This window comes from Danio rerio, chromosome 8, assembly GCF_049306965.1.
Source record: "Danio rerio strain Tuebingen ecotype United States chromosome 8, GRCz12tu, whole genome shotgun sequence".
Taxonomy (NCBI): domain Eukaryota; kingdom Metazoa; phylum Chordata; class Actinopteri; order Cypriniformes; family Danionidae; genus Danio; species Danio rerio.
The window spans coordinates 4,812,348-4,839,414 of NC_133183.1; the positions used below are offsets into that span (position 1 = coordinate 4,812,348).

At 37.8% G+C, this 27,067-nt stretch overlaps 1 protein-coding gene across 4 annotated transcripts; it reads left to right on the forward strand.

The window, feature by feature from the left end:
- The first annotated feature begins 7,378 nt into the window (after positions 1–7,378).
- Positions 7,379–23,660, forward strand: ctu1 (cytosolic thiouridylase subunit 1 homolog (S. pombe)). 4 transcript variants are annotated; one of them, XM_005172440.5, is made up of 3 exons: positions 7,379–7,682; positions 18,326–18,830; positions 22,853–23,660. In XM_005172440.5, exons 1-3 carry the CDS (start codon positions 7,647–7,649, stop codon positions 23,386–23,388), a joined length of 1,077 nt encoding a protein of 358 aa, XP_005172497.3. In that variant the 5' UTR covers positions 7,379–7,646; the 3' UTR covers positions 23,389–23,660.
- The last annotated feature ends 3,407 nt before the right edge of the window (positions 23,661–27,067 follow it).

The following is a 27,067-nucleotide window of genomic DNA, read 5'->3' on the forward strand; positions in this document are numbered from 1 at the left end:
TTCAGCAGGGTGTTTTTACACCACTACTTTGGAAAAAGTCAGAAAAGTGGGCGTGTCCAGCTCTGTTTAGGGGGGAGTGTCGGAGGAACTAAAGAGGGATGGTGAGGGAGTGTCTATTTGGGCACCCGCTGAGCTTCAGAGTCAAAACACACACACACACACACACACACACACACACACACACACACACACACACACACACACACACACACACACAGGGGAAAAAGTTACTGTGTTTACATGGACATCTGAAGTCGAATTATTTGCCAAATTATTAAATGGTGGTCTTTAACTGCAGTTTGGCTCTTTCATTCAGGGAATTCATTCATGCCCCTCGCGACAAACGAGATATTTAATTCGAGGATCTGCTCTAAGCGTGTATTTTTCATGCAATGTTTGATACCGCACGGCGAATGAGAGAAAAAAACACAGCCCCACCCACAGACATGGACATTCACCACTTTTATTAGTGTACAGATGGTGAAATAATATAAGCAGTACCATATGTAATATATATTTAGACATTGTATGTGACTGGAACAAAAACAACCCATTTATAACTAATTTATACATACATTACTTTTCTTTTTGGCTTAGTCCCTTTATTAATCTGGGGTCACACACTTATACACTATACGGACAATTTAGCCTTACCAATTCACCTGTACCGCATGTCTTTGGACTGTGGGGGAAACCGGAGCACCTGGAGGAAACCCACGCGAACGCAGGGAGAACATGCAAACTCCACACAGAAACGTCAACTGAGCCAAGGTTCGAACCACCGACCTTCTTGCTTTGAGGCGACAGCACTACCTACTGCGCCACTGCTTTGCCAAAAACTCAACCACTATTCTTTAAAACATCACAATTTCCTTTTCTGCAATATTTAAATATTGTAGGAGCCATTTGGTTGGATTTAATGTTATATGATGCACTTCAGTTATTGATATTTTTGTTTTGAACTGTTTGCATTTGAGAACTTAGAATATTCATGTGTTGTTCAGATGGATATTCTGTGCATTTTGCATTGAGGATATGTAGTATATGTTAAAAATTGTGTGCGGGCTCTTTAAAAACTGCGTCTGTCAAGTCTGACGGCAGTGAGTTCTTTAGAAGACAGTTTTCTTTACCGCATCCGTGATGGATGAAATTTGAGGTTATGCTTTGTTTACTTTATTTTCATTTGTGTATTTCTTTGTGAAGATTAAAAGTCAACAACTGACAAGAAACGGACTTCATAGATTTCTTTATTGGACATCATTAACCTGCAGGCTGCAAAAAGGTTAAGACTAGGGTCAAATAAATAAATAAATGAAAAAAGTGCGACTGCTCAGAGTGCAGGCAGCTTGGAGCACCGGCCCTCGTGGCCAAAAATACTCCCGGTCCTCCCGATAAGCCAATCCGAGCCTGACTGCAGCTTAAGGCTGTCTTTATGCCGTCATTGGTTGATCATTAGAAAAATGTAGCAAAACATGGAGCGAACATTTTTTTGCATTAAATTTGTCTGGCTTCTGATGATTGACAGACACCGTGTCATTAGCATGTTTAATTATTAATAAATTAAATATTTTTTAACTTGTGGATTTCATATATACATTTATTTATTTGTATATTTTATTGTTTTATTTATGCAGGAATTAATGGATTTATTTACTCATTTATTTATATATTTGCATATTTTTTTATTTATTGTTTTTGCAAGTTTCGTCCTCCATACTCTTACTCAAATGGTTGCAAACCATTATGAGTGCCTTTATTCTGCTGAATGCCTTCACTCATTCATTTTCTTTTCGGCTTAGTCCCTTTATTAATCAAGAGTTGCCACAGCAGAATGAACCGTCAACTTATCCTGCATATGTTTTACACAGCGGATGCCCTTCCAGCTGCAGCCCAGTACTGGGAAACACCCATACACTCTCATTCACACACATACACTACAGAAAATTTAACTTACCCAGTTCGCATGTGTTTGGACTTTGGGGGAGCACCCGGAGAAGACCCCCAGGCTACAACACAGGGAGAACATGCAAACTCCTCACAGAAATGCCAACTGACCCAGCTGAGGCTCGAACCAGTGAACTTCTTGCCACGCCACTATTGTTGAACACAAAAGAAGATATTTTGTGGAAAGCTGAAAGCCTGTGACCATTAACTTCCATAGTAGGAAAAACAAATGCTATGAGAAGTAAGGGTTACAGGTTTTTAGCGTTTTCTAAAATATCTTCTATTGAGTTTAGCAGAAGAAAGAAACTCAAGAAGGTTTGAAAAAGTTAGTAAACCGTGACAGAATAAAAAAATGGGTGAACTATTCCTTTAAGTAGTAAATGATGTATGTTGTTAATATGCCTGCTTTTTTTTTTTTTTCAAGCTATTGTGCTTCCTGACGAGTCGCTTAAGGATAAATTAATATGTAAATGTATTGTGAGCTGTTGGGTGTGTTGTGATTTTCCTGTAAGCCTATAAGCCAGGCCAGGGTAGGAAAATGCCATAAATTGAAAAGAAGTATCCAGGCCCTACGCAATTCCAGCTATGGGGCCCAAAATCCTAAAATGCACCCCTTCTACTTTTGTTTAATTTTTTATTCATTTAGCTGTTTTATGTATCACTCAAACTTCTTTTCTATGTTTTATCCAAACAAAATCTCTACATTTTAAATGATGATTTTAAAATAAAATCTATTTTTTTATATAAGTTTGACTGCTGGACTGCTCCATGAGTGGGGACAAATTTGTGCAGCTGTAATAATATTTTATTCTAGAATATTATTGTTACATAACATTATATTATTATATTATTAATACAGTTTATTTTGTATATTAAGTAATATTTAATTGCCTTAAATTTTTACTTGTTTGACTCTCACCATCAAAAATAGGATAGAAAACAACATTATATATAGTTTATTGATATAATTTATACCTCTAGATATTTACTGGGGCCCTAAGCAACTGCTTACCTCACTTATTGGTTTTTACAGCATTTCTGTTAATATTTTTTCTTCTGGAGAAAGTCTTATTTGTTTTATTTCAGCTAGAATAAAAGCAGTTTTTATTTAAAAAAAAAAAACATTTTAAGGACAATATTATTAGCCCCTTTAAGCTATATATATTTTTTTAATTAACCTAGTTAAGCCTTTAAACGTGACTTTAAGCTGTATAGAAGTGTCTTGAAAAATATTCAATTTAATTCAGCTTTATTTGTATAGCGCTTTTACAATGTAGATTGTGTCAAAGCAGCTTCACATAAATGGTCATAGTAACTGGAACAGTGTGGTTCAGTTTTTAGTGTTTAAGTTCAGTTCAGTTTAGCTCAGTTCAGTGTGATTTAAAATCATTACTGAGGGTTCAAACACTGAAGAGCAAATTCATCGATGTGTAGCTCTACCAATCCTGAACCATGCGAGCCAGTGGCGACAGCGGAGAGGGAAAAAAAACTTCACCTGATGGGAGTGAAGAAAAAAAACCTTGAGAGAACCAGACTCAGTTGGGCACGACCATTTTCATTTCTCCGCTGGCCAAAAGTCTTGTGCAGAGCTTCAGTCACAGTGGTGGAGGCTGGAAGATGGCCTCAGCGAAGACTCGTCTGTCCCTGGAATTCCGCTGGAATCAGACTCATGTTCTCCACTCCCCATGACCATCAGCGCAGCAGCAGCTCAGGATATGGCCTGGTCCCGGATATGGAAACCTTGGGATCATCTCGTCACTAATATCTAGTCAAATATTATTTACTGTCATCATGACAAAGATAAAATAACACAGCTATTAGAAATGAGTTACTAAAACTATTATGTTTAGAAATGTGTTAAAAAAAAATCTTCTCTCCCTTAAACAAAAATTGGAGACAAAAAATAAACAGAGGGCTAATAATTTAGGGGGGGCTAATAATTCTGACTTCAACTGTAGATGGAAACATCAACAGACCACTAAACAAGCCACTTTGGCCTAACAGAATATACAGTATACTTTATGAATCCTGCATTAAAAATTGGGATTCAGGGTTCAGGCCATTCCCACTGCCGAACGTCCAGAATTTGTCTATTTTTATTTTAAGGCACCTCACTTGTCCCATTTAATGAATCAACAATACTTTCCTCCAACATTTCATATTTCTTTATAATTTTTTGTCAGTTTTTTTTTTAAAAAGGACCTCATTTGTCCCATTTTATAAATCATTAGTATTATCCCCCAAGATTTCATAGTTATTTATTGGGCTATTTTTTATTTTATTTAAAATTATAATTTCATAATATTATAAATCTCAGTTTAAATACGCATGTGTAAATAAATACCCTAATAATAATAATAATAAAGTTTGGCAAACAATAATTCATTCATTTATTTCTTTTCAGCTTAGTCCCTTTATTAATCCGGTGTCGCCACAGCGGAATGAACCGCTAACTTATCCAGCACATATTTTACGCAGCGGATGCCCTTTCAGCCGCAACCCGTCTCTGGGAAACATCCTCACACATTTATTCACACACACTCATACAATACGGACAATTTTGCCTTACCAATTCACCTGAGCTGCATGTCTTTGTACTGTGGGGGAAAACGGAGCACCCAGAGGAAACCCACGCGAACGCAGGGAGAACATGCAAACTCCACAAAGAAACGCCAACTGAGCCAGCCAAGGCTCGAACCAGCGACCTTCTTGCTGTGAGGCGACAGCACTACCTACTGCTCCACTGCGTCGCCTGCAAACAATTATATTGCAGTAAATATTTTTGATGCATCACAACCTGCAAATTCACCACAAATAATGCATTCATTCATTTTCTTTTCGGCTTAATGCCTTTATTAATCTGGGGTCGCCACAGCGGAATGAACCGCCAACTTATCCAGCGAATGTTTTGTACAATGGATGCCCTTCCAGCTGCAACCCATCACTGGGAAACACCCATACATTCTCATTCACACACATACACTACAAACAATCTAATTTACCAAAATCCCCTAAAGCCCGTGTGTTTGAACTTGTGGGGGGAACCACCTGGAGAAAACCCACGCCAACATGGGGAGAACATGCAAATTTCAAACAGAATCGCCAACTGAACCAGCCGAGGTTCGAACCAGTGACCTTCTTGCTGTGAGGTGACAGCGCTACCGACTGCGCCACCCTCACCACAATTTAATGCATAAAATGTTTTTAAAAATCCAGTATTTAAATGTCATGAACACAAAATGTAGAAATAACTACAAAAATCTTTACTGTTTTTAAAGAACTCCTTTCAATTGTCGGTCTATGGCCCTGATATGATATATGAAACCACCTGCCTAATATATGGGAAATATAGGGATAGTATGTACTTTGCATATATGATTTTCTATCATATATAACTATTACTATCGTGTACAAATAACTGCATAGAATTTATAATAGTAAACTATCATAAATTAGCCTATATGCATTTATATAGACACTCACTGGCCACTTTATTTGGTATACCCGTCCAACTGCTTGTTAATGTAAATTTCTAAGTAGCCAATCACATGGCAGCAACCCGATTCATTTAGGCATGTAGACATGGTGAAGACGATCTGCTGCAGTTCAAACTGAGCATCAGAATGGGGAAGAAAGGTGATTTAAGCGACTGAACGTGGCATGGTTGTTGGTGCCAGACAGGTTGGTCTGAGTATTTCAGAAATTGCTGATCTACTGGGATTTTCACACACAACCATCTCTAGGGTTTACAGAGAAAGGTCTAAAAAAATAGAAAATATTTAGTGAGCGGCAGTTCTGTGGGCGAAAATGTCTTGTTGATGCCTGAGGTCAGAGGAGAGTAGCCAGACTGGTTCCAGCTGATAGAAAGGCAACAGTAAGTCAAATAACCACTAGTTACAACCGAGGTCTGCAGCAGGCACATGCACACATAGGGCTCAACCTCCTGTACAGTGCACATGCCCTTTTTAGTTTGGATAGAAAGTGCCCTCCTAAAATGATCAAAAGTGCCCCCGCGACGCGACACACCCTCCGTCCCGCCCTTTGGTAGGCGCACGACAACACTGCTCTTGAGTACGCGCTCAACCCCCCTCCCCAGCTTTGCAGTACGCGCGCGACAACACTGCTCCTAAGTACGCGCTCAACAACAACACCCCCCCCCCCCCCCCCCCCCCCGCTCCTGCTCTTCAAAAAATTTATCTTGCACATGCCCTTTGGACGGTCTCTGCACGCGCCTGTCTGCAGAAGAGCATCTCTGAACACACAACATGTCCAACCTTGAGGCAGATGGGCTACAGCAGCAGAAGACCACACCAGGTGCCACTCCTGTCAGCTAAGAACAGGAAACTGAGGCTACAATTCACACAGGCTCACCAAAATTGACAATAGAAGATTGGAGAAACGTTGCCTGCTCTGATGAGTCTCCATTTCTGCTGACACATTCAGATGGTCGGGTCAGAATTTGACGTCAACAACATGAAAGCATGGATCCATCCTGCCTTGTATCAACGGTTCAGGCTGCTGGTGTAATGGTGAGGGGATATTTTCTTGGCACACTTTGGGTCCATTAGTACCAATTGAGCATCGTGTCAACAGCCTACCTGAGTATTGTTCCTGACTATGTCCATCCCTTTATGACCACAGTGTCCCCATCTTCTGATGGCTACTTCCAGCAGGATAGCGCCCCAAATCATAAACCGTGAATCATCTCAGACTGGTTTCTTGAATATGACAATGAGTTCACTGTACTCAAATGGCCTCCACAGTCACCAGATCTCAATCTAATAGAGCACCTTTAGGGATGTGGTGGAACGGGAGATTGGCATCATGGATGTGCAGCCGACAAATCTGCAGCAATTGTGTGATGCTATCATGTCAATATGGAGCAAAATCTCTGATGAATTTTTAAAAACGTTTAACCCGGTTTAAGTAAGGTGTACCTAATAAAGTGGCCGGTGAATGTGTGTGTGTATAAATAAACTATCAATTGAATTCACAATTATATTATAAGATATAGTGGTTGCAAATAATTTACATGGACTGAATTTAAACAACAAGTTAAAACTAATTAATGCTCAACTCTATTTGTTTGTTTAAATTCAGCCCATATAAAGTATTTAAATTAGTGTGTGTGGATGTTTCCCAGAGATAGGTTGCGGCTGGAAGGGCATCCGCTATTGGCGGTTCATTCAGCTGTGGCGACCCCGGAATAATAAAGGGACTAAGCCGAAAATCAAATGAATGACTGAATGAATTAATTATTTACAACCACTATTTAAAAAAAAATGTAGCAAATCCAATTAATCATTTTTTTCAGTGATGCATTTACATGTGTCTGATACTTTATCATAGAAATATACAACACAAATACAGTTTCTTGTTCTTATTTCCTCATCATATACCGAGCTTTTATTATTTTGAGTGTGCGTGCGTGTGTGTGGGAGGTTTACAAGCGCCGACTATTGGTCAGCCGCGCTGCGTGTGTCTTTCACACCTGACCGACTCTATTCTTCCGCAGAAGCCGTCCAACTTGATTTGTCGTTTCATTGTGCCATGAAAACTCAAGATGATCTTAATCTGTGACGTTCATGCTTACATTTTTGATCAGACAGCGCAAAGTTTGAACAAGGAAGCAACAGCGAGCCTGTACTCTGAGTCGTGTCATCTGAAACAAAGCGGATGTGCCGGAGGAGAAAAGCGCTAACATGAAGCTGTGGACGAGCAGAAGTTTATTACTGAGGGTAATTTCCGATTCATCATGACTTCACTATTATACTTCCGTATTTATAAATACATCGCATGAGCTTCTGTAGCACGTAAGTACACGACAAAGCTGCGCATGTCAGTTTATCAAGGACTAAAACACTAATGTAGAGCCAATATTAGACTTCTGATTAATCTGTTGTGGAAATTCTCTGGCTGCTGTGGTAATACATAAACTATAACAAAACATGTATTTTGAGGACAAAATTATTAGCTATACTGTAAAATATTTATTATTTTTTGCGTAATTCACAAGTGATATTTAATGGAGCAAGGATATTTTCACAATATTTCCTATAATATTTTTTTTTCTGAAGAAAGTTTTATTTTAATTTATTTCAGCCAGAATAACAAGCAGTTTTTTAAATTTTATTTTAAGGTCAATATTACAAGCAATATTATATGCTACAGAACAAAACCATTGTTAAACAATGACTTGCCTAATTAACCTAGTTAAGCCCCTAAATACACACACACACACACACACACACACACACACACACACACGCATATATATATATATATATATATATATATATATATATATATATATATATATTCATGCATCCATGAATGAGAGAGAACATGCAAACTCCACACAGAAACGCCAACTGAGGCAAGGCTCAAACCAGCGACACAGCGACCTTCTTGCTGTGAGGCGACAGCACTACCTACTGCGTCACTGCTTTGCCCTATATGCTGTATGTATACACACAAACACACACACACACACACACAAACACACACACACTGGCCACTTTATTAGGTACAACCTACTACCTTAGTACCTTACTGCGTTATCATGTTGCAAGGTAGACATCAGAGGATGGGTACACTGTGGTTATAAAGGGATAGACATGGTCAGCTGGAACCAATCTTTCTATTCTCCTCTGGCATCTACAAGGCATTTGCGCCCACACAACTGCCGCTCACTGGATGTTTTCTCTTTTTTTTGGACCATTCTCTTGATGGTCTCCAGAGATGGTTGTGCGTGATTGGCCGATTAGAAATTTGCGATAACAACCCTTGCTATCATATTTCTCTGCTATAAGTGTACTTCCTGGGGAATAATGTGACGGTCTTGTATGTAACTGGAATTTTTTTTTGTGATCTTTTTGTATTTTCTTTCTCTGTCCAGAACCTCAAGCTTCTTCCATGTTAACCTACCATTGTAAGATAGCACAGCATTATCCCTGATCGTATCACCCATTACTGTTGTCACTTTATTTATCTATGTTTTTATTATTTATTTATTTATTTATTTATTTATTTTTCTTTTATTTAATTTTATTCAATTTTAATTGTTTTTATAATTACCTTTTTACTATCTTTCTTCAGGCAGTGTATTTAGGGTTTGTTGAAGTGGGTTTTTATATGTATAAAAAAACAATGTAGTTTGTTCTGGCATAAAAATAAAGGGGAAAAAACGATTGCGATAACGAGTAGTCAGGCAGGTGTACCTAATAAAGTGGCCGTTGAGTATAAACTTTGTACAGTTTGGGTATAAATAATTTTATTGTAGATTGTGTATTACTACAGCCCCTATATATATATATATATATATATATATATATATATATATATATATATATATATATATATATATATATATATATATATATATATATATATTAGGGATGCTCATAATAACCAATTCACCGTTAACGGAAAGGGTGTGTTTTTAACCGATTAATGGTCTTACTTTAACGATTAAAAAATATTATTTTGCTGCATAAATGTGCAACACATTATTGTTACTCGCAGCATGGTAACACATACAACCACACGTACCTACAGATATATTTTGCCTTGGAAGTATAATGAAAGAAAAATATTGCTGGTCAGTCAGTCAGAGTTGTTGCCAAACCAGCGCTGATGCTTATTTGCCTCTGTCCAGGATTCATGTCATACACACTTCTGTTTATTTGAACAATTGGAGAAACAAAACTTTCTGAAATGTGTATTCTTTTTAAATTAAATGATGATTTAATATTAATCTGACCAGTTAACAGTTAATTTTTGGTTAATGAGCGCCGGTTGTCTGTTTGCAAAATTAACCGAAATGAGCATCCCTAATATATATATATATATATATATATATATATATTAGGGATGCTCATTTCGTTATATATATATGAAGGGTTCAGACGCCATGTGAAATTTTCTTTTAATATTAGCGTTTTTCTCATTCTCTTATGTTTTGAGTCAGTAATTTTACTTTTATGGCAAAGAATAGGTTATTTTCATTGCTTGTAACATGAAATAACTGAACATAAACATAAGAGGCTGACAAAGATGCTCAGTGTAGAAGAAGATTACAGATGGCACTTTGGCATAGATGTTTTTTGCATCTAAACTTCATACATATACACCAAAATACTACTGTAATAATTAGCCTATTACATTTTACCAGCTCACGGTAAGTAATAATATGCTATTCTGTAGTATTCACTTTTATGAATATTCTAAAAAAATATACTGATTGTAATACACTTCACTACATTATGGTTTGGTACTTACTAAGGATTACTGTAGTATTTTTTCATGTGGGTTTAAAGCACAATTAATTAAATAAATGCTAATTGTTAATTGTCCGTAACTTAGTGCTGGGTCAAATATGGATCAATACAACTGCTGGATAAAAAAAGTGTGATTACAATTTAATAAAAAACAAATTAGCCTTGGATTGATCCATGTTTTACTCAGTGTTGGGTTATGACATCTCAGCATTATTAGAGGTAATTTCAACTACCTATTGTCTCTAATATAGAACAAGCTGTACGAGGATATGTTTGTTCTGAAGAATGCTGTATGTTGTGAATCTGAAGAATCTCTATTCTTTACTATAAATAACAATTTGAATGATTGAAACTTTCCATTGACGTTAAAGATTTTGTATCTTAGAGAATGCAAAGGCACTGATTGTTATTCATGGGGGTGAGGCTGATCCTTTTCATCATTCTTTCTAGATAATGCCAAGCACAAATGGCTCCTCGCTCTGTCATCTGGGTGTAATGTTGGCACTTGTAGGTGTTGTTTTTTTGACCGTCATGTTTTCCTGGTTCTCACTTTCAAGTTGTCTGAAGCAATACTCCGCCAACAGCCTGAACTCTTTTTCTAACGCGGCAGAAGACAAACCTCTCCTTCTGCTGTGGGTTTGGCCTGAAAATTACGTGTTTGAATTTAGCGACTGCAAAAAATTTTTCAACATTAATAGTTGTCAGCTGACGGATGACCGATCGCTCTACAACAATTCCGACGCCGTCATAGTTTATCACAGGAACATCAGCTTGGATTTGTCCAACCTTCCTCCATCGCCTCGTCCTCTGTTCCAGAAGTGGATCTGGTTACATTTAGAATCGCCGACCAACACTAAAATAATCCCCGGTCTGGAAAACCTGTTCAACCACACTCTCAGCTACAGACAAGATGCTGATATTCCAGTACGGATGAGATTGAAAACCAGGAAGAAACCAGCCGATGATTTTGTCATTCCCAAAAAGGACAAACTAGTTTGTTGGATTGTGAGTAACAATTCCCCATTAACAGGTGTCAGCGCAAGGAACAGGATTTATCGGGAATTAAGCCGATACATCCATGTACACCTTTTCGGGAAGGCTTATTCAACATATCTAGACTATAAGGACTACTATCCTACCCTCGCTAGCTGCAAATTTTACCTCTCCTTTGAGAACTCCATCCACAAGGACTACATCACTGAGAAGATCAATGGTCCTCTTGCTGTAGGAACTGTTCCTGTGGTTTTGGGTCCTCCAAGGAAAAACTATGAAAACTTCATTCCTGGAGACGCCTTTATTCATGTGAATGACTTCCTAAGTGTCAGGTCTCTAGCACGATATTTGTATATGCTAAATAAAAATGACATTGCATATCACAGATACTTTGACTGGAGGAAACGTCTCACTCCAACTCCTCATTTAATAGAGCAAACCCAAGAGTTCATCCTGCCCATTTGCACTGCCTGTGATTATATAGCACGACACAGGGAATATAAAGAAGCTCATGATCTCTATGACTGGTATTTCAATTGACGTCACTTTTATATATTTGGAGTTTGTTACAAAGGTGTTAATGAAATGGTATTTGGAGTGCGTTTTAAAAGAGAAACCAAATGTGTAAGTTTTTTTAAAACTTAATATTTAATATAACGTGTTATGCATACCACATCTTTGTGATTATTTGTGAATTTACTTGCAGTTTTGAGTTTGTATGGTGTATTATTTAATCTGCAAGTTCATTTACTGTTGGGATAGAGATGTTTTAAACATATATTTCAATCTTCTGTTGTTGTTTTTGTTTATTCATTTGTTTTCCTTCGGCTTAATCCCTTATTTATTAGGGTCTGCCACAGCGGAATGAACCGTCAACTATTCTAGCCTATGTTTTATGCAGCAGATGCCCTTTCAGCTGCAACCCAGTACTGGGAAACACCCATACACACTCATTCACACACCAATTTAGTTTCTTCAACTCACCTATAGCGCATGTGTTTGGACTGTGGGGGAAACCGGAGCACCCAGAGAAAACCCACGTCAATATGGGGAGAGCATGCAAACTCCACACAGACATGCCAACTGAATCAAACCTGTGACCTTAACTAAATATTTACAAAAGTTACTTAAGATAAAGATACACAGGAGTTTGCGTTTTCTCCCGGTGTTGGCGTTGGTTCTTTCTGGGTGCTCCGGTCTCCCCCACAAGTCCAAAGACATGTGGTACAGGTGAATTGGGTATGCAAAAAATTGGCCATAGTGTAAAAGTGTAATTGAGTGTGTGTGCATGTTTCCCAGTGATGGGTTGCAGCTGGAAGGGCATCCGCTGGGTAACACGTATGCTGGATAAGCTGGCAGTTCATTCCATTGTGGTGACCCAGGATTGTTGAAGGGACTAAGCCGAAAAGAAAATGAATGAATGAATGAATGAAGATACACACGCATACTATTAGTGATAGTCTATTAATATTACCAGTCTATCGCCTCATAAAGATTAACCATGTTTTTACTACAGCTGCTACTACAAATGATCTAATAGGCTAACCACAGTTTAGCTATGTTGTTTATAGTACTTACTGGTAATATTCATAAGTGTCATAATATTTAACAATTATATTTAATAATGGGCGAGGCAATGGTGCAGTAGGTAGTGCTGTTGCCTCACAGCAAGAAGGTCGCTGGGTCACTGGTTCGAACCTCGGCTCAGTTGGTGTTTCTGTGTGGAGTTTGCATGTTCTCCCTGCCTTCGCTTGGGTTTTCTTCCGGGTGCTTCGGTGTTCTCCACAGTCCAAAGACATGCGGTACAGGTGAATTGGGTAGGCTAAATTGTCCGTAGTGTATGAGAGTGTGTGTGCATGTGTGTGTGGATGTTTCCCAGAGATGGGTAGCGGCTGGAAGGGCATCCGCTGCATAAAAAACTTTCTGCGTAAAAGCGGTTCATTTCGGTGTGGCGACCCCGGATTAATAAAGGGACTAAGCCGACAAGAAAATGAGTGAATGAATGATATTTAATAATTGGGGGTGGTGCAGTGGGTAGTACGATTGCCTCACAGCAAGAAGGTTGCTGGTTTGATTCCCAACTGGCTCCAGTTGGCATTTCTGTGTGGAGATTGCATGTTCTCCCTATGTTGCTTTGGGTTTCCTCCGGGTGCTCCGATTTCCCCCACAGTTCAAACACATTTAGTGGAATCGAATAAACTAAATTGAAGGTGGTGTATGTGTGTGGATGGGTGTTCCCCAGCTGGAATAAAACATATGCTGAATAAGTTGGCGGTTCATTCCTCTGTGGCGACCCCTGATTAATAAAGGAACTAAGCCAAAAAGAAAATGAATTAATTAATTCCCTTTATTAAAGTCCCTATATTAATTCGGGGTCGCCACAGCGGAATGAACCGCCAACTTATCCAGCAAGTTTTTACGCAGGGGATGCCCTTCCAGCTGCAACCCATCTCTGGGAAACATCCACACACACATTCACACACACACTATGGACAATTTAGCCTACTTAATTCACCTGTACCGCATGTCTTTGGATGGTGGGGGAAACCGAAGCACCCGGAGGAAACCCACGCAAACGCAGGGAGAACATGCAAACTCCACACAGAAACGCCAACTGAGCCGAGGTTCGAACCAGCGACCCAGCAACCTTCTTGCTGTGAGGCGACAGCACTACCTACTGCGCCCCTGCCTCACCCCAAAATGAACTAATAATTGCTGCCTAATTTATCATCTAGACCAGGGATGTCCAAACTCGGTCCTGGAGGGCCGGTGTCCTGCATAGTTTAGCTCCAACTTCCTTCAACACACCTCCCTGGAAGTTTCTATACCTAGAAAGAGCTTGATTAGCTGGTTCAGGTGTGTTTAATTGGGGTTGGAACTAAAATATCCAGGACACCGGCCCTCCAGGACACCCCTGATCTAGACAAATGTAAAGTACCGTTTTAAAACTAATGCTAGTCTATGCCGAGTGTTAGCATTTGACCTAATAACATATTTATATGTGTTATCTTATCGTGTTGTACACTTAAACCCTTCGGACCCTGTGTCCATTACAATGGACATCACATGTCAGGCCATGTTTTTGTGGTTCCTGAGCATTTAATCTAATTTAAAGCCTGCAGTCCATGAGAGTGGACGATTGTCATCCAATCAAATGGCGGTAAAACTCGACATGTTGCAATTGAAAAAATCCACTACACTGAAAAGCAGCAGGACAGTACGGTGGTGCAGTGGTTAGCGCTGTCGCCTCATAGCAAGAAGGTTGCTGGTTTGAGCCTCAGCTGGGTCAGTTGGCATTTCTGTGTAGAGTTGGCATGTTCTCCCCGTGTTGGTGTGGGTTTCCTGCTGTAGCTCCGGTTTCCCCCACAGTCCATAGACCTGCGCTATAAGCGAATTGGATAAGCTAAATTGGCTGTAGTGTATGTGTATGTGTGTAAATGAGAGTGCATGGGTGTTTCCCAGTACTGGGTTGCAGCTGGAAGGGCATCTCTTGTGTAAAACATATGCTGGATAAGTTGCCGGTTCATTCCGCTGTGGCCACCCCAGATTAATAAAGGGACTAAGCCGAAAATAAAATAAACGAATGAATGGAAAGCAGCATGGCATCATTTCACTCCAGACACAGATGTAAACCACATTTACAATGTTTTTATTCAGATTTTTTGATATCTTTGCCAATATTTCATAGATTGTATGTAAAGAAGAAGGATTGAACTTATTAAAGTTTAAAAACGTTTGTAACATTGCAAGCTTTAGATCAGGATCTTTTGAAATATGCCTGATGTACAGTGGGTTCAAGATCCTAAAGTTGTTGAGCATATAGCCGATGGAAACATCTCAGATGTGGACATTACGTGAAGTAATGAGGAAGATGGTGATAAAGTTTGTTATAAACAAGGTGTGTCTATACAACAAAAACCTCAAAATTAAAGTTACAATGGTAATGTTTGTGATTTTGAAAATAAATTTCAAGATAATACCAGCAATTATGTATGTTTTTTGTATTTTATGTTGGTGTAATGTTCGCTAAGTACAACTGTTCTGTCCTGATGTCCATTGAAATCGACAAATAATATTTATACTTAAAGGGTGTTAAATTGTTGTTATTATTATAATTTGGTCTCATTTATTGGAGCCGCAAGAACTGTGAAAACATACTTTTACAATTTTTTAGAAACTGAACATAATTCTGGTCTGAATGGGTTATTGCAGGGGTGTCAAACTCAATTCCTGGAGGGCCGCAGCCCTGCACAGTTTAGTTCCAACCCTGCTCCAACACACTTACCTGTAGGTTTCAAACAAGCCTGAAGGACTCAATTAGTTTGATCAGGTGTGTTTAATTAGGGTTGGAACTAAACTGTGCAGAGCTGCGGCCCTTTTGGAACTGAGTTTGACACCTGTGGGTTAATGTATCATCTGGACAAAAGTAAATTAGCCTACAGTTCCAAAACTAAATGCTAGTCAATGATAAGAATGCTAGCAGTTGACTTAACAACATATTTATACATGTAATCATGTTGTACACTTAATGAAGAATACGTTTAAAATGCTTTACTGCTACCACACAAGCATAATGCTTACAAATAAATAAATAAACGTAACATTTATACTCGCCAGCACACAAGAGGGCGCGGGAACTCAAACGGGCTCAAACAGGAAGTCACGTTTGTGATGTGTGTCACGTCAGTGACGTGCTTGAAAAAACGTGTTTAGTAATATAGCCAGAGATGTTCGTGATTAAATGTATTTTAAATTCACATCATGTGTTTTAATTTGTCGTTAAACCCTTGAGCTATGTGTTTTATAGCTCTAGGTTAGCGTTTTATTTCTTAAACACGTCAGTGTTTACGTTTCCATCCCTGTTTAAATGAATTGACGTGCACATCAGGAACTTCTCCAGGTTTGTCCGTTGTTCATACACTAATAACTGTATATTTTACCTCTCGATTTATTTCTCAATGTCTAATTATGTTTGCGTTGTTACTATACTTTGAATTTCTGAACTCGTTTACAGTTTCTGGCATTTTTCTTATGTTATTTCACACATTAATCTGTTTAGCTATAATAAACTGAAGCACTTAAACTAAATGATGAAAGTTGGTTTTATGTTCACAAATCCGGACTTTTCCATTAATATCAATAATTTCAGAAAATTATTGTTTGTCAATTCTAAATAGTGGAATCATATTAGCAGCTAATGACTATTAAAGTACAACATTGTTTACAGTCAAATATATAGTGCTTACAGGATATTGTTTTCAAGTCATACATAAATGTGATTTCAGGCCTCATACTCAAAGTACCATGGTAAACATCTTCATCTAAAATACATGAGGCTGATTTGGCTTGTAATTACTTGGACACAGATGCACAGAATGCAATAATTGTTATTGAAGACGAGAATTAAACAAACGTTTAAATAAAAGTTGTATTCAAATAATACAAAAAATATTTATTATCCAACAATTTGTTGTAGTAATGTTTTACAATTTTATATTTTTTATTTTTTTCTGACTAGAATCTGCGTCTGAACACAATAATGTTATGTAAATATGGTTTTAAAATATGTTTTAGCTATGTAGTTTTATGTTGTTAATATATAAAATGAATGTGCTTTAAAACTGTAAAGCTTTTTTCTTGACACTTGAACCATTTTGTACAGAAGAAATGGTCAGCCACTAGTGACAAAATCAATGAATAAATAGAAATGCATAATGAAAATATTTGTTCAATTATTTTATTGAGATGAAAAAATGATTTTGTAAAATTTAATTTAAATGATTTAGTAACTTTGTATACACTAAATAGGCAGATATGTATTTAGTGATTAAAGCTATTAAAGAATAACTTAATTAGAATAACTATTGTAAAAAGCGGTGAATATTTCACATATTTATGTGTATGTATGTATGTATGTACATATTTATGTATGTATGTACTGTATGTACATATTTATGTGTGTATGTATGTATAATTTTTATTTTATTATTTAACCTTAATTAAAATATAAATTCATGACAGAATATATGTGCTCTGTATGCAATAGTGCCCTCACACCAGGACAATCATATTCGGGGCACCTTAAAGTTTTGAACCTCCTTATATGAAGTTAATTGTATTTAACTATTTTGTGTATTTATTTTTTATTTTTTATTAAAAACTTTTGTCAACATTTATTGCAACATTTTTAATAGTTATTAACAAAACAGGCAGATCAGTCATTAGCGATTCACTAAAGTAATTAAACTAACAGAATCTCTAACATTATAGTAAGTAGAAAAAAGTGGTGCCAACATTAATATACATTTTTTTTCCTTTCCTTTTTTAATAAACATATTCTAATTTAATAATTCAAAAGTGCCCTGACAGGAGAATCCTATTTGGGGCACCTAAAAGTTTTTTAAACGTCCTCGTATAAAGTTACTTTTATTTCATAATTTTGTTTATTTATTGTTTTATCAAAATTAAAATCTTGTCAACATTTTTATATGTATTAAAAAAACAGGCAGATCAGTCATTAGTGAATAAAACAATTAAACAGAATATCTAACTTTATTATAGTTTGTAAAAAAAACAAAGTGGTGCTAAAATGCATATTTCCCTTCCTTTATTAAATAAATATATTTTTATATTTTAATTTATTTTAGTTACTTTTACTATTTTTATACAATAATTCTTGTATTCATTTACCACAGAATAGATTTAGTCAGTCATTAGTTATTAAGGTAATTAAAAGTAGATTTAATATTTTGTTTATTTATTGTTTTATTAAAATGGGAAAACTTGACATTTATTACAACCTTTATAATATTTATTAACAAAATATTCAGATCAGTCATTGGTAATTAAAGCAATTAAACTAAACTTTATTATAGTAAGTAAGTAGAAAAAAAACAAAATAGTGCAAAATTTATTTTAGTCACTTTTTATTTTTTTTATATCATAATTATTGTATTCATTAACCACAGAATAGATTTAGTCAGTATACAAAAGTGCCCTCACACCAGGAGAATCATATTTGGTGCACCTAAAATTGTGAACCTCAGATAAAGTTACTATTATTGTATGTATTATTAATGCAGAAAATCCTCCTGTGAACTGTTTTGCAGTTTGTCATCATGCCAGTCCAATGCAGTAACTGTGAGCAGAAACGTGCCGTGCTGAAACGGCCCAAGACTGGTCACTCTCTCTGTAAAGACTGCTTCTTCTGGGCTTTTGAGGAGGAGATCCATCAAACCATCACGTCCGCCGGACTCTTTAATCGTGGAGAGACTGTGGCCATCGGGGCGTCAGGTGGAAAAGACTCCACAGTTCTGGCCCATGTGATGAAGTTGCTGAACGAACGCTATGATTACGGCCTGAAGCTTCTGCTGTTGTCAGTGGACGAGGGCATCACGGGTTATAGAGACGATTCTCTGGAGACGGTAAAGAGGAACCAGCAGCAGTACGAGCTGCCGCTGAAGATCGTGTCTTATGAAGAGCTCTATGGATGGACTATGGATGCCATTGTGAAGCAGGTGGGCTTGAAGAATAACTGCACGTTCTGCGGTGTGTTTCGCAGACAGGCGCTGGACAGAGGAGCCATGATGCTGAACGTCGATAAGATATGCACAGGTGGGTTACATGACTAAATGCCCTGGTTTCTGTCTATGTGAGCCTACGTATGACTGCGTTTTCCAGTGTCAAGTATGTTTTTAGATGTTCTTTAAAAACAGCTGCACTGTTGCATTATGGGCTAATATAGTGCATTTTATTTTATGTTGTAGGGGTGTAACGATATTACCAGTGATGTATAAAGTACTAGAGACCCATACTTAAGTAAAAGTACAAGTACTCTATCAAAAATTGACTTGAGTAGAAGTAGAAGTGCTCTTTAAGCACCATACTTAAGTGGAAGTACTAAAGTATTCAACATTTTTTGTACTTAAGTATTGCAAGTAGTTTATTTCAAAATTTACTACTCAAGTACTGAAAGTAAAAGTACAAGTATTGTGTAATGTAGTTATTAAAGAAAGTCAAAGTCAAAAGACATCATATTGTTTTGTTTATTTTAAATATCTTTTTTGGGGCACTTGATTAAGCAGAATGAAAAGAAACATGGCTTATGATACTGTTTTTCTTTGTAAATAGTTTCTATGGTACAAGAACTGACAACGTCAGGCCCTTTTACCAGAAAATCCCTTCACTGATGAGAATATTCAGCATGTTCACTCGCATACATACATTCTCTCTCACTCACACACACACGTACACTGCCCTCCACACACCTAAATGTACACTCTCACACATTCATACACTCTCTCACACACACACACACACACACACACACACACACACACACACACACACACACACACACACACACACACACATTTTTGTGAATTGTGGGGACATTACATAGGTTACAATTGTTTTTATACTCTACAAACTGTACATTCGATTGCTCTAATCCCAAATCCAACCTCTAAATCCAACCCTTACAGGAAAATATGTGTAGTTTTACTTTCTGAAAATAAAAAAACATATAGTGTGATTGAATTTTATAAATAATGTCCACATAATTCACCATCTCCTCATAACATCTGTGTAATACCGATGTTGTTATACACAAACACATATAAATACACTCTTTTACACTCTCATACACTCTCTGTTACACTCTCTCTTACACACACAGACGCACACACAGGTACAATCACACTGTTTCTCTCTTACACACATTATTCACTCTCACTCACACACACACAAACACACACTCACACTTTGGGAGTTTTGAAGTTTGATTGGTTAATATCACAATAAACAGGAGTTCTGTCTTCTGGAAGCACTCGTGAAACTAAACTAAACAAGCAAACTAAATCCTGTTGCACTAATTCACTTGATTTTGATTTTGTTGTAAAAAAAAAAAAAAAAAAAAAAAAACAGGAAAATGTGTATATTACTGTGTTAAATGAAAATCTGAAATATTTTATGGCTTATGGCTATGATTTAGTTCAAAATTTATTTTGATTGTTTATAATTAAATTTATCTTACAGTTCATATTTTCTGTAGTATATTTTTTAATTCTGGTACTTTTACCATAAGCCAACATTTTAACCATTTGGTAGAGGCTGATATTTTAGAAATTATAGGATGTGTTAAAAAAAATGCATTGATTGTGTTAAATTAGCGACATTAGGAGAAATGCAATCAAAAATAATTCTATTGCTTTTGTCTTGGTGTGACAGTTAAAGGTTTTTTTGTAATACAATGTTGTTCTTTAATACAGCAGTCAGATATATGAACCGTAACTTTAATTTGACCTGCTCAAAGAAAACACACTTTCTGAATGTATCAAACAAAACTCATGCACAGAAGACATGATAGACATTTACAGCTAAAAACTAATGTCTATATTATCCCGCCTGCTTTTTGAGCGCTGACAGGCGAGGTCTTATGATTGGTGACTTTTCACCTGCTCAACAGAAAGGGCTTTAGAAATGAAGCGCTGTTCAGCCATGGCGGGAAGAAATCTCGGCTCGATTGAAACGAACCCTGGAGCGGTTCGATTTGCAGTGAGAAAGTGATCCGATCCGAGCGCAGTTATATCACAGTGTTTTATGGATATGTAATAGGCTTACGGCTATATGAAGAGAGAATTATGAGTATGGCGGGAAGTTTTGCGAGTCTCGGGATGCCCGCAAACGAGTGATGATCTCCCGGTAATCTCGCGTCTCCCTCCCGGTCCTCAAATAGGCATCGTCGCACACCCTTCTCACCCCTCCCCACCGCATCTCTCCTCAGACACGTCACGCGCGCACCCTGTCAATCACCACTAAACCACCACCTCTCCAGACAGCTTAGCAGGATGCAAGAGCAAAGAGCAACAATGTAACAATTTTAATCTCTGTTTCGGAACAACTGAATCGATTCACAGGTGTGAAAGCACCCTAAGTTGCCTGTGTGGGAACATTTTAGTTTTCCAGTGGGATACAGGAATGGAATTAGTGTCGTAGACAAAGTGCACACTATCTGTCGTAACTGTTTCACGAAACTTACTTATAAGGAATAACATTTACAAAGTGTGGTAGTTTCACAATGTGAGGGTGTAAGCAAAAGACACTGACAACAGAACTGCCAACAAAAGAGATTTAATGTACAAGTGAAACCAGAATAATGCCCAAATATATGAGCAATTCCATGCAAATGTAAAAAAATTATAATTTTTACCAAAATAGCTAACCGTTTCTACATTTTTTTGTGTAAGGAAGTATTTTACAGTACTTTAGAAATACTCAAAAATGTATCTGTCATTGTTTTCAAACTTTTATATTTGATTTACCAAAGTCACACAAGTGGCAATTTCACACCTGTCACATCCATAACGGAAAAGTGTCACGTCCATTACGAAGCTAAATGCAATAATATCAAACAAAACAAAATCAATCATGTTTGTTCTATAGTGAGCCAACTCTTTTTCCTTTTGATTAGCTTTATTTCTTTTGGGTTGTGCATTTTAATTCACAGAATTTCCAAAAAATATGTTGTAGACTGTAAACTCGACTTTTTATTTTTGTCACATCCATAACGCATCTTTATTTTCCACATTTGAAATCTAAAAAATGTTTACAGAACGATATTTTGCTGATCCTATAACTCTGTGGTTAGTTGTTTTGCAAAATATAAACAGATGCTTTAATATCATGTTAACGTATACTTTCTATGCGAATTTATATTTTGAGTTTTTATTGCAAACGTTACATCCATAACGATGGAATTACTCATATACAAAAAAGAGAAATATTTACAAAAATAAAAATATAATAAAGTAGCCAATTCAAACAAAGCATCAAACAAAAATTAGTTCAACTCGAGAGTAAGGGGACAATAGTGAAGCCAAACAAAAGAAAGAAATATAACTAAACAATTCTAACTCACGAATAACCCCTTACCTTGCTCAATATGTCGGGAAGGAGCGGAGCCAAAAAATAACAAACAAATCAATCGAAATAAAAATGTACAAAAATCACAAAATTTCTCGCAGTGGAAAAAGTAATTCAAAATTATTTCACCCAAACGAAATTTAAGCAAAAACAACGAAAAATCATAATCATTACAGAAAAATACACGAAAAACGAGATGAAAGGGAAAAAGCGCTCTCCTCCGCTTTTATTGATGTCCTTTTTATATCCCCGCGATACGTCGCCCAATGATGATAGATCGGTCTCCTGACCAATCAGCTGTCATGAAGGCAGCCTGTCTGGCACCAGCAACCATGCCACATTCAGTCACTTAAATCTTCTCCTTCTCCATTCTGATGCTCAGTTTGAACTGCAGCAGATCATCTTCACCATGTCTACATGCCAAAATGCATTGAGCTGCTGCCATGTGATTGGATTATTAGAAATTTGCGTTAAGAAGCAGTTGGACAGGCGTACCTAATATTGTGGCTGGTCAACATCAAAAACATCAAAGTTTACGTCAACAAATGATCTTTATTGTGACTGACTCATCCTGAGTACATAAACACAAAATTAAGGGCAAATTTATAAGGTAAAGATACATTTTAAAGCATCAAAACAGTTATAGTTTATTACTACATTACTATATATATTTTGTCAAGTGTAGACTGAGGTTTGTTTTGTTTGATGAGCAGGTCACAATGCGGATGATGTGGCCGAGACGGTGCTGATGAACGTTCTGCGTGGAGACATCGCTCGTCTCCGCCGCTGCACCGCCATCAGCACCTCTAGTGAAGGAGACGGTGCCATCCCACGCTGCAAACCTCTTAAATACGCCTACGAGAAAGAAATCGTCCTCTACGCCTACTTCAAGAAGCTGGATTACTTCTCCACTGAATGCATCTACTCACCCAACGCCTACCGAGGTCACGCTCGCGCTTTCCTCAAAGACCTGGAGTCCGTCAGGCCCAGCGCCATCATAGACGTCATCCACTCCGGGGAGACGCTCTCCGTGAAGGAGGGAGTGAAGATGCCAGTGCAGGGAACGTGCTCACGCTGCGGATACATCTCCAGTCAGGCCCTGTGTAAGTCCTGCGTCCTGCTGGAGGGCCTGAATCGAGGTTTGCCCAAACTGGGAATCGGGAAACATCACCGGCTGCATGGTAAAATTCTGGCGCAGGAGCCTCTGACCGAGCAGGAGGAGAGAAAGCTGAAAGCTGTAGACTTTTGATGTAAACCCTCTTTTGAGTTGTGTGTGCTTGGGGTGGATGTATTTGTATTATAGACGAAGTCTGTTAGTTGATTATTGAATTTCAGCTGCAAGGAACGGAGACCTCACAGTTAATCAATCTGCCAAAAAGAAGCAAATATTCAGTTAAAAACCAGATACGCTTGTTTTGAAGGAAACATGAACTTTATCAGCCTGCACCACATTCACATTAGGAGGAATGATTTTAATTTATTTAAACGGCATCAAGACAATAAAGTTATTAGTCATTTTTAGATTTGTTTCCAGTTATTTGTCTATGTAAAGACAAAAAGGCTAAAAGGAAAAATGGAAAAAAAGGCATATTATTGTTTTTGAAACAATGCAAGTCATGTTCGTACTCATTTAAAGGGCACCAGACATGTTTATATGCATCTCTCAATCAATTCGGTGGGTAGGGAAACCACACTCAAAGTCAGGAAAGTGGGCGTGTCCAGCTCTGTTTAGGGGGGAGTGTCGGAGGAGCAAAAGAAAGAGGGTCTAAAATTTGCATAAAAATGGGAGTGTCGGTTTGCGCATGTGCTGATTTTTAGAGTCAAAAAACACACACACACACGCATAGGGGAGAAAGACAGTGATTAGCCCCTTTCACACATACAGACCTTTCCGGAAAATTACCGGCAATTTTCCGGAAGGGTTGTATGTGTGAACAGGTCCTTTTTGAAAATACCGGTAAATTCGTTCTGGCTATTTTCCGGAAAGAGAAGTTGTAACATTACCGGCAATTTGCCGGAATGCTGTGCTGTGTGAATGCTGAAGGAAGATTGCCGTAATAAGCGCGTGCACGTCTAGAACATGCTGACGTGAGACGTCTGCTTTAGCCAATCAGAACAGTCAGATGCATTCACGTCCGCGCGGTTTATGAGAATAAAAGCCTATGAATATTTTACCAGACACATTTAGCTGCTAGATGTTAGTCAGATCACGTTTATATGTTCTTCTTAATGCCAACTGTGTAAATAATCATCGATGAGATGCTTATGATAAGCCGTTGTTTGTTTACCTTCAAGCTTTGCGTGCGCCCGTGAAACAGCCTGTGAGCGCCTGCACACGCACATATTATGAACATCTCGACATGCGAAAGTGATCCTGCGAAAGTTGTTCACAATATTGATCATCCACAGAGTTTGTAATTTAGTCAAATGTTTACAAACACAAGTGCAGCCGTTTAAAGCTCATTTGTGGTGAATGATGTCAGAATTTACCGCTATTTTGGAATGGATGTGTGAATGCTCTTTTCCGGAAAAATTCTGTACTGTCCTCGCCTGTGTGAACAGTGCTTTTTTAAATATACCGGTAAAGTCGTTCCGGAAATTTTCCAGATATTTACCGGTATCACTGTGTGAAAGGGGCTACTGTGTTTACATGGACACCAGTAATCGAATTATTTGACAAATTATTAAATGGTGGACTTTCACTGCAGTTTGGCACTTCAGGAATTTCATTCATGCCCCTCGTGACAAACGAGATATTTGATACGAGGAACTGCTCTAAGCGTGTATTTTTCATGGAGGGTTCGTTACGGCACGCCGAATGAGAGAAAAAAAACCCTCTGCATTTCTCGGTAACTTAGATGCACTCGGCAGGTGGCGTCAGAAAGCTGTGTGTGTTATTCCAGTCACAATATGCAGTGAAAATCCTCCACGACGGTAATAGTTTGATTGTGGTGCTAACATGTTTACACTTGGTGTAATAGTTCGATACGAACTAACTTTGCCATCTAAATAAACAAAGAGCACTGGTCGCTCACTTACCAAATCTATAGAGACAGGACAATCAACACCAACTAGAGCCGCGTCTTTATTAAGAGGAGATGAGCAGCAACTCCAGATCTCACCATTTCTAGATGAGAAAAGCTCTCGGGTAAACAATGTTCTTTAGACATGTATTGTTATAGTAATCCACACGTGAGTCCAGCTGCGCTCTCATAGCCAGAAAATGAAAACAAAACCTTCACTGCAGCAAACTATAAAAGCAACACTGCACACTTGTTTTGCCAACACAACGTGTCGTCTCTCTGCCGTCGGAACACTGTACAGGTACAAACAGTCTTTGAAGCATCATCATGTATATTAATGAAGTTGCACTGCATACAGAATAGAGCGCCCTGATTGGTTTGAACCAAGCCTTACTCATGTATTAATGCAGCACACTCATATGTAATAAGGCACTCCCAGGTACAGTCGTCCAGACTACACGCTGGAATACACGCTAAGATCTCATGGCCGTGACGCAGCTTCAAAAATTAGTTTCAAACCGGAAATAGGAATTTGCTCAAAATAACGCAAAAACAACCAATTTTCACTTTTTTGTGAGATATATGTGTCCTAATAGTGTTTTTAGCAATGTGGGACACAGATACGACTGTCAACAGCTCAAAACATGTGGTTTGGTGTTTCGTGACCCTTTAATAGACACAAAATGTATGAAAATACTTGTAGCCCCACTTGTAGATATTCATGTTATTCTGCCCTATTCACCTAGTTCAACAAGGCGTAAGACATGTTTAGTGCAATTTGTTGCTATTTCCAGACCAGCGCAACTGTAATTTTTACGTTTTGGCCACGTTGTTTTAAATGGCAGATCCATTTGCAACACTTTGTGGACTCATGGGTGTGCGGGTCTATAAAGCAGGTGTGCTAAGGTGCATTGTTGGCGCGCTGCCATTTTGAGAAACTGAAATAGACCTACTGAAAGCTGCTCTAAAGTCCAGTGTGTTAGTTTTGCACCTATGCAGGTTCAAACGATTGCATTGCTTAATTAACACAAAATTTACACAAACTATTATTTTCTTTGTAAAAAAACCACTGCCTTCATGCCTCTCCTTAGGGGGCTTTTTTAGTTTATTCATGACAATTTGCCTTAGTATATGCTTTTTATTATGATATGTTATTATTATTAGCCGTATTATTTATGATATGCATATTTATATTTGTTTTAATAAAAAAAAGTTTAGATTTTGTCCACCTCTCAGGTTTTGAAGATGTCTGCATCACCATATGGGGCATAAGAACAGGACGTGTGTTCAGATATAACTCTTTTTATGACCACACTTCATTATTATTGTTCATTTATTCCTGGAAATTAAAACTGAATTTAGAAATAGCTTTGAAACAAATCTTTGTGCCTAACAAAGTTTAGTGGATACAACACCGTTTGCTTTTCCACTAAGGTAAAGGGAAAGTAAAGAGGCTGAATGAAGGAGGCTCCTTTATCCTTGCGCAGATTGTTTAACTGTTTTCTCGCTAGTGAAGCGTTCAGTTTTTCCACTTACAAAGTCGGCATGTACATAGCAAATGTGCAATGGTGAAACTGACTCTTAAAAGGAATGTGAGATCAGACTCTGATTGGTTTAATGCACGTTATGCTCAAAACACACTCATAACTCATTAGGAGAATAAGCACAACCCTGTTGGACCATGTGCTGGGGCGCAGATTTTGAATCCTTTAAATAGCGAAAGTGGATTCGGACATGACCTAAATAATATTAATATTTTTGTGCCATGTGCTTTAGACGTTGCACCTAGATCAGGGGTCACCAAACTTGTTCCTGGAGGGCCGGTGTCCTGCAGATTTTAGCTCCAACCCTAATCAAACACACCTGAACAAGCTAATCAAGCTTTAGATATACTTGAAACACCCA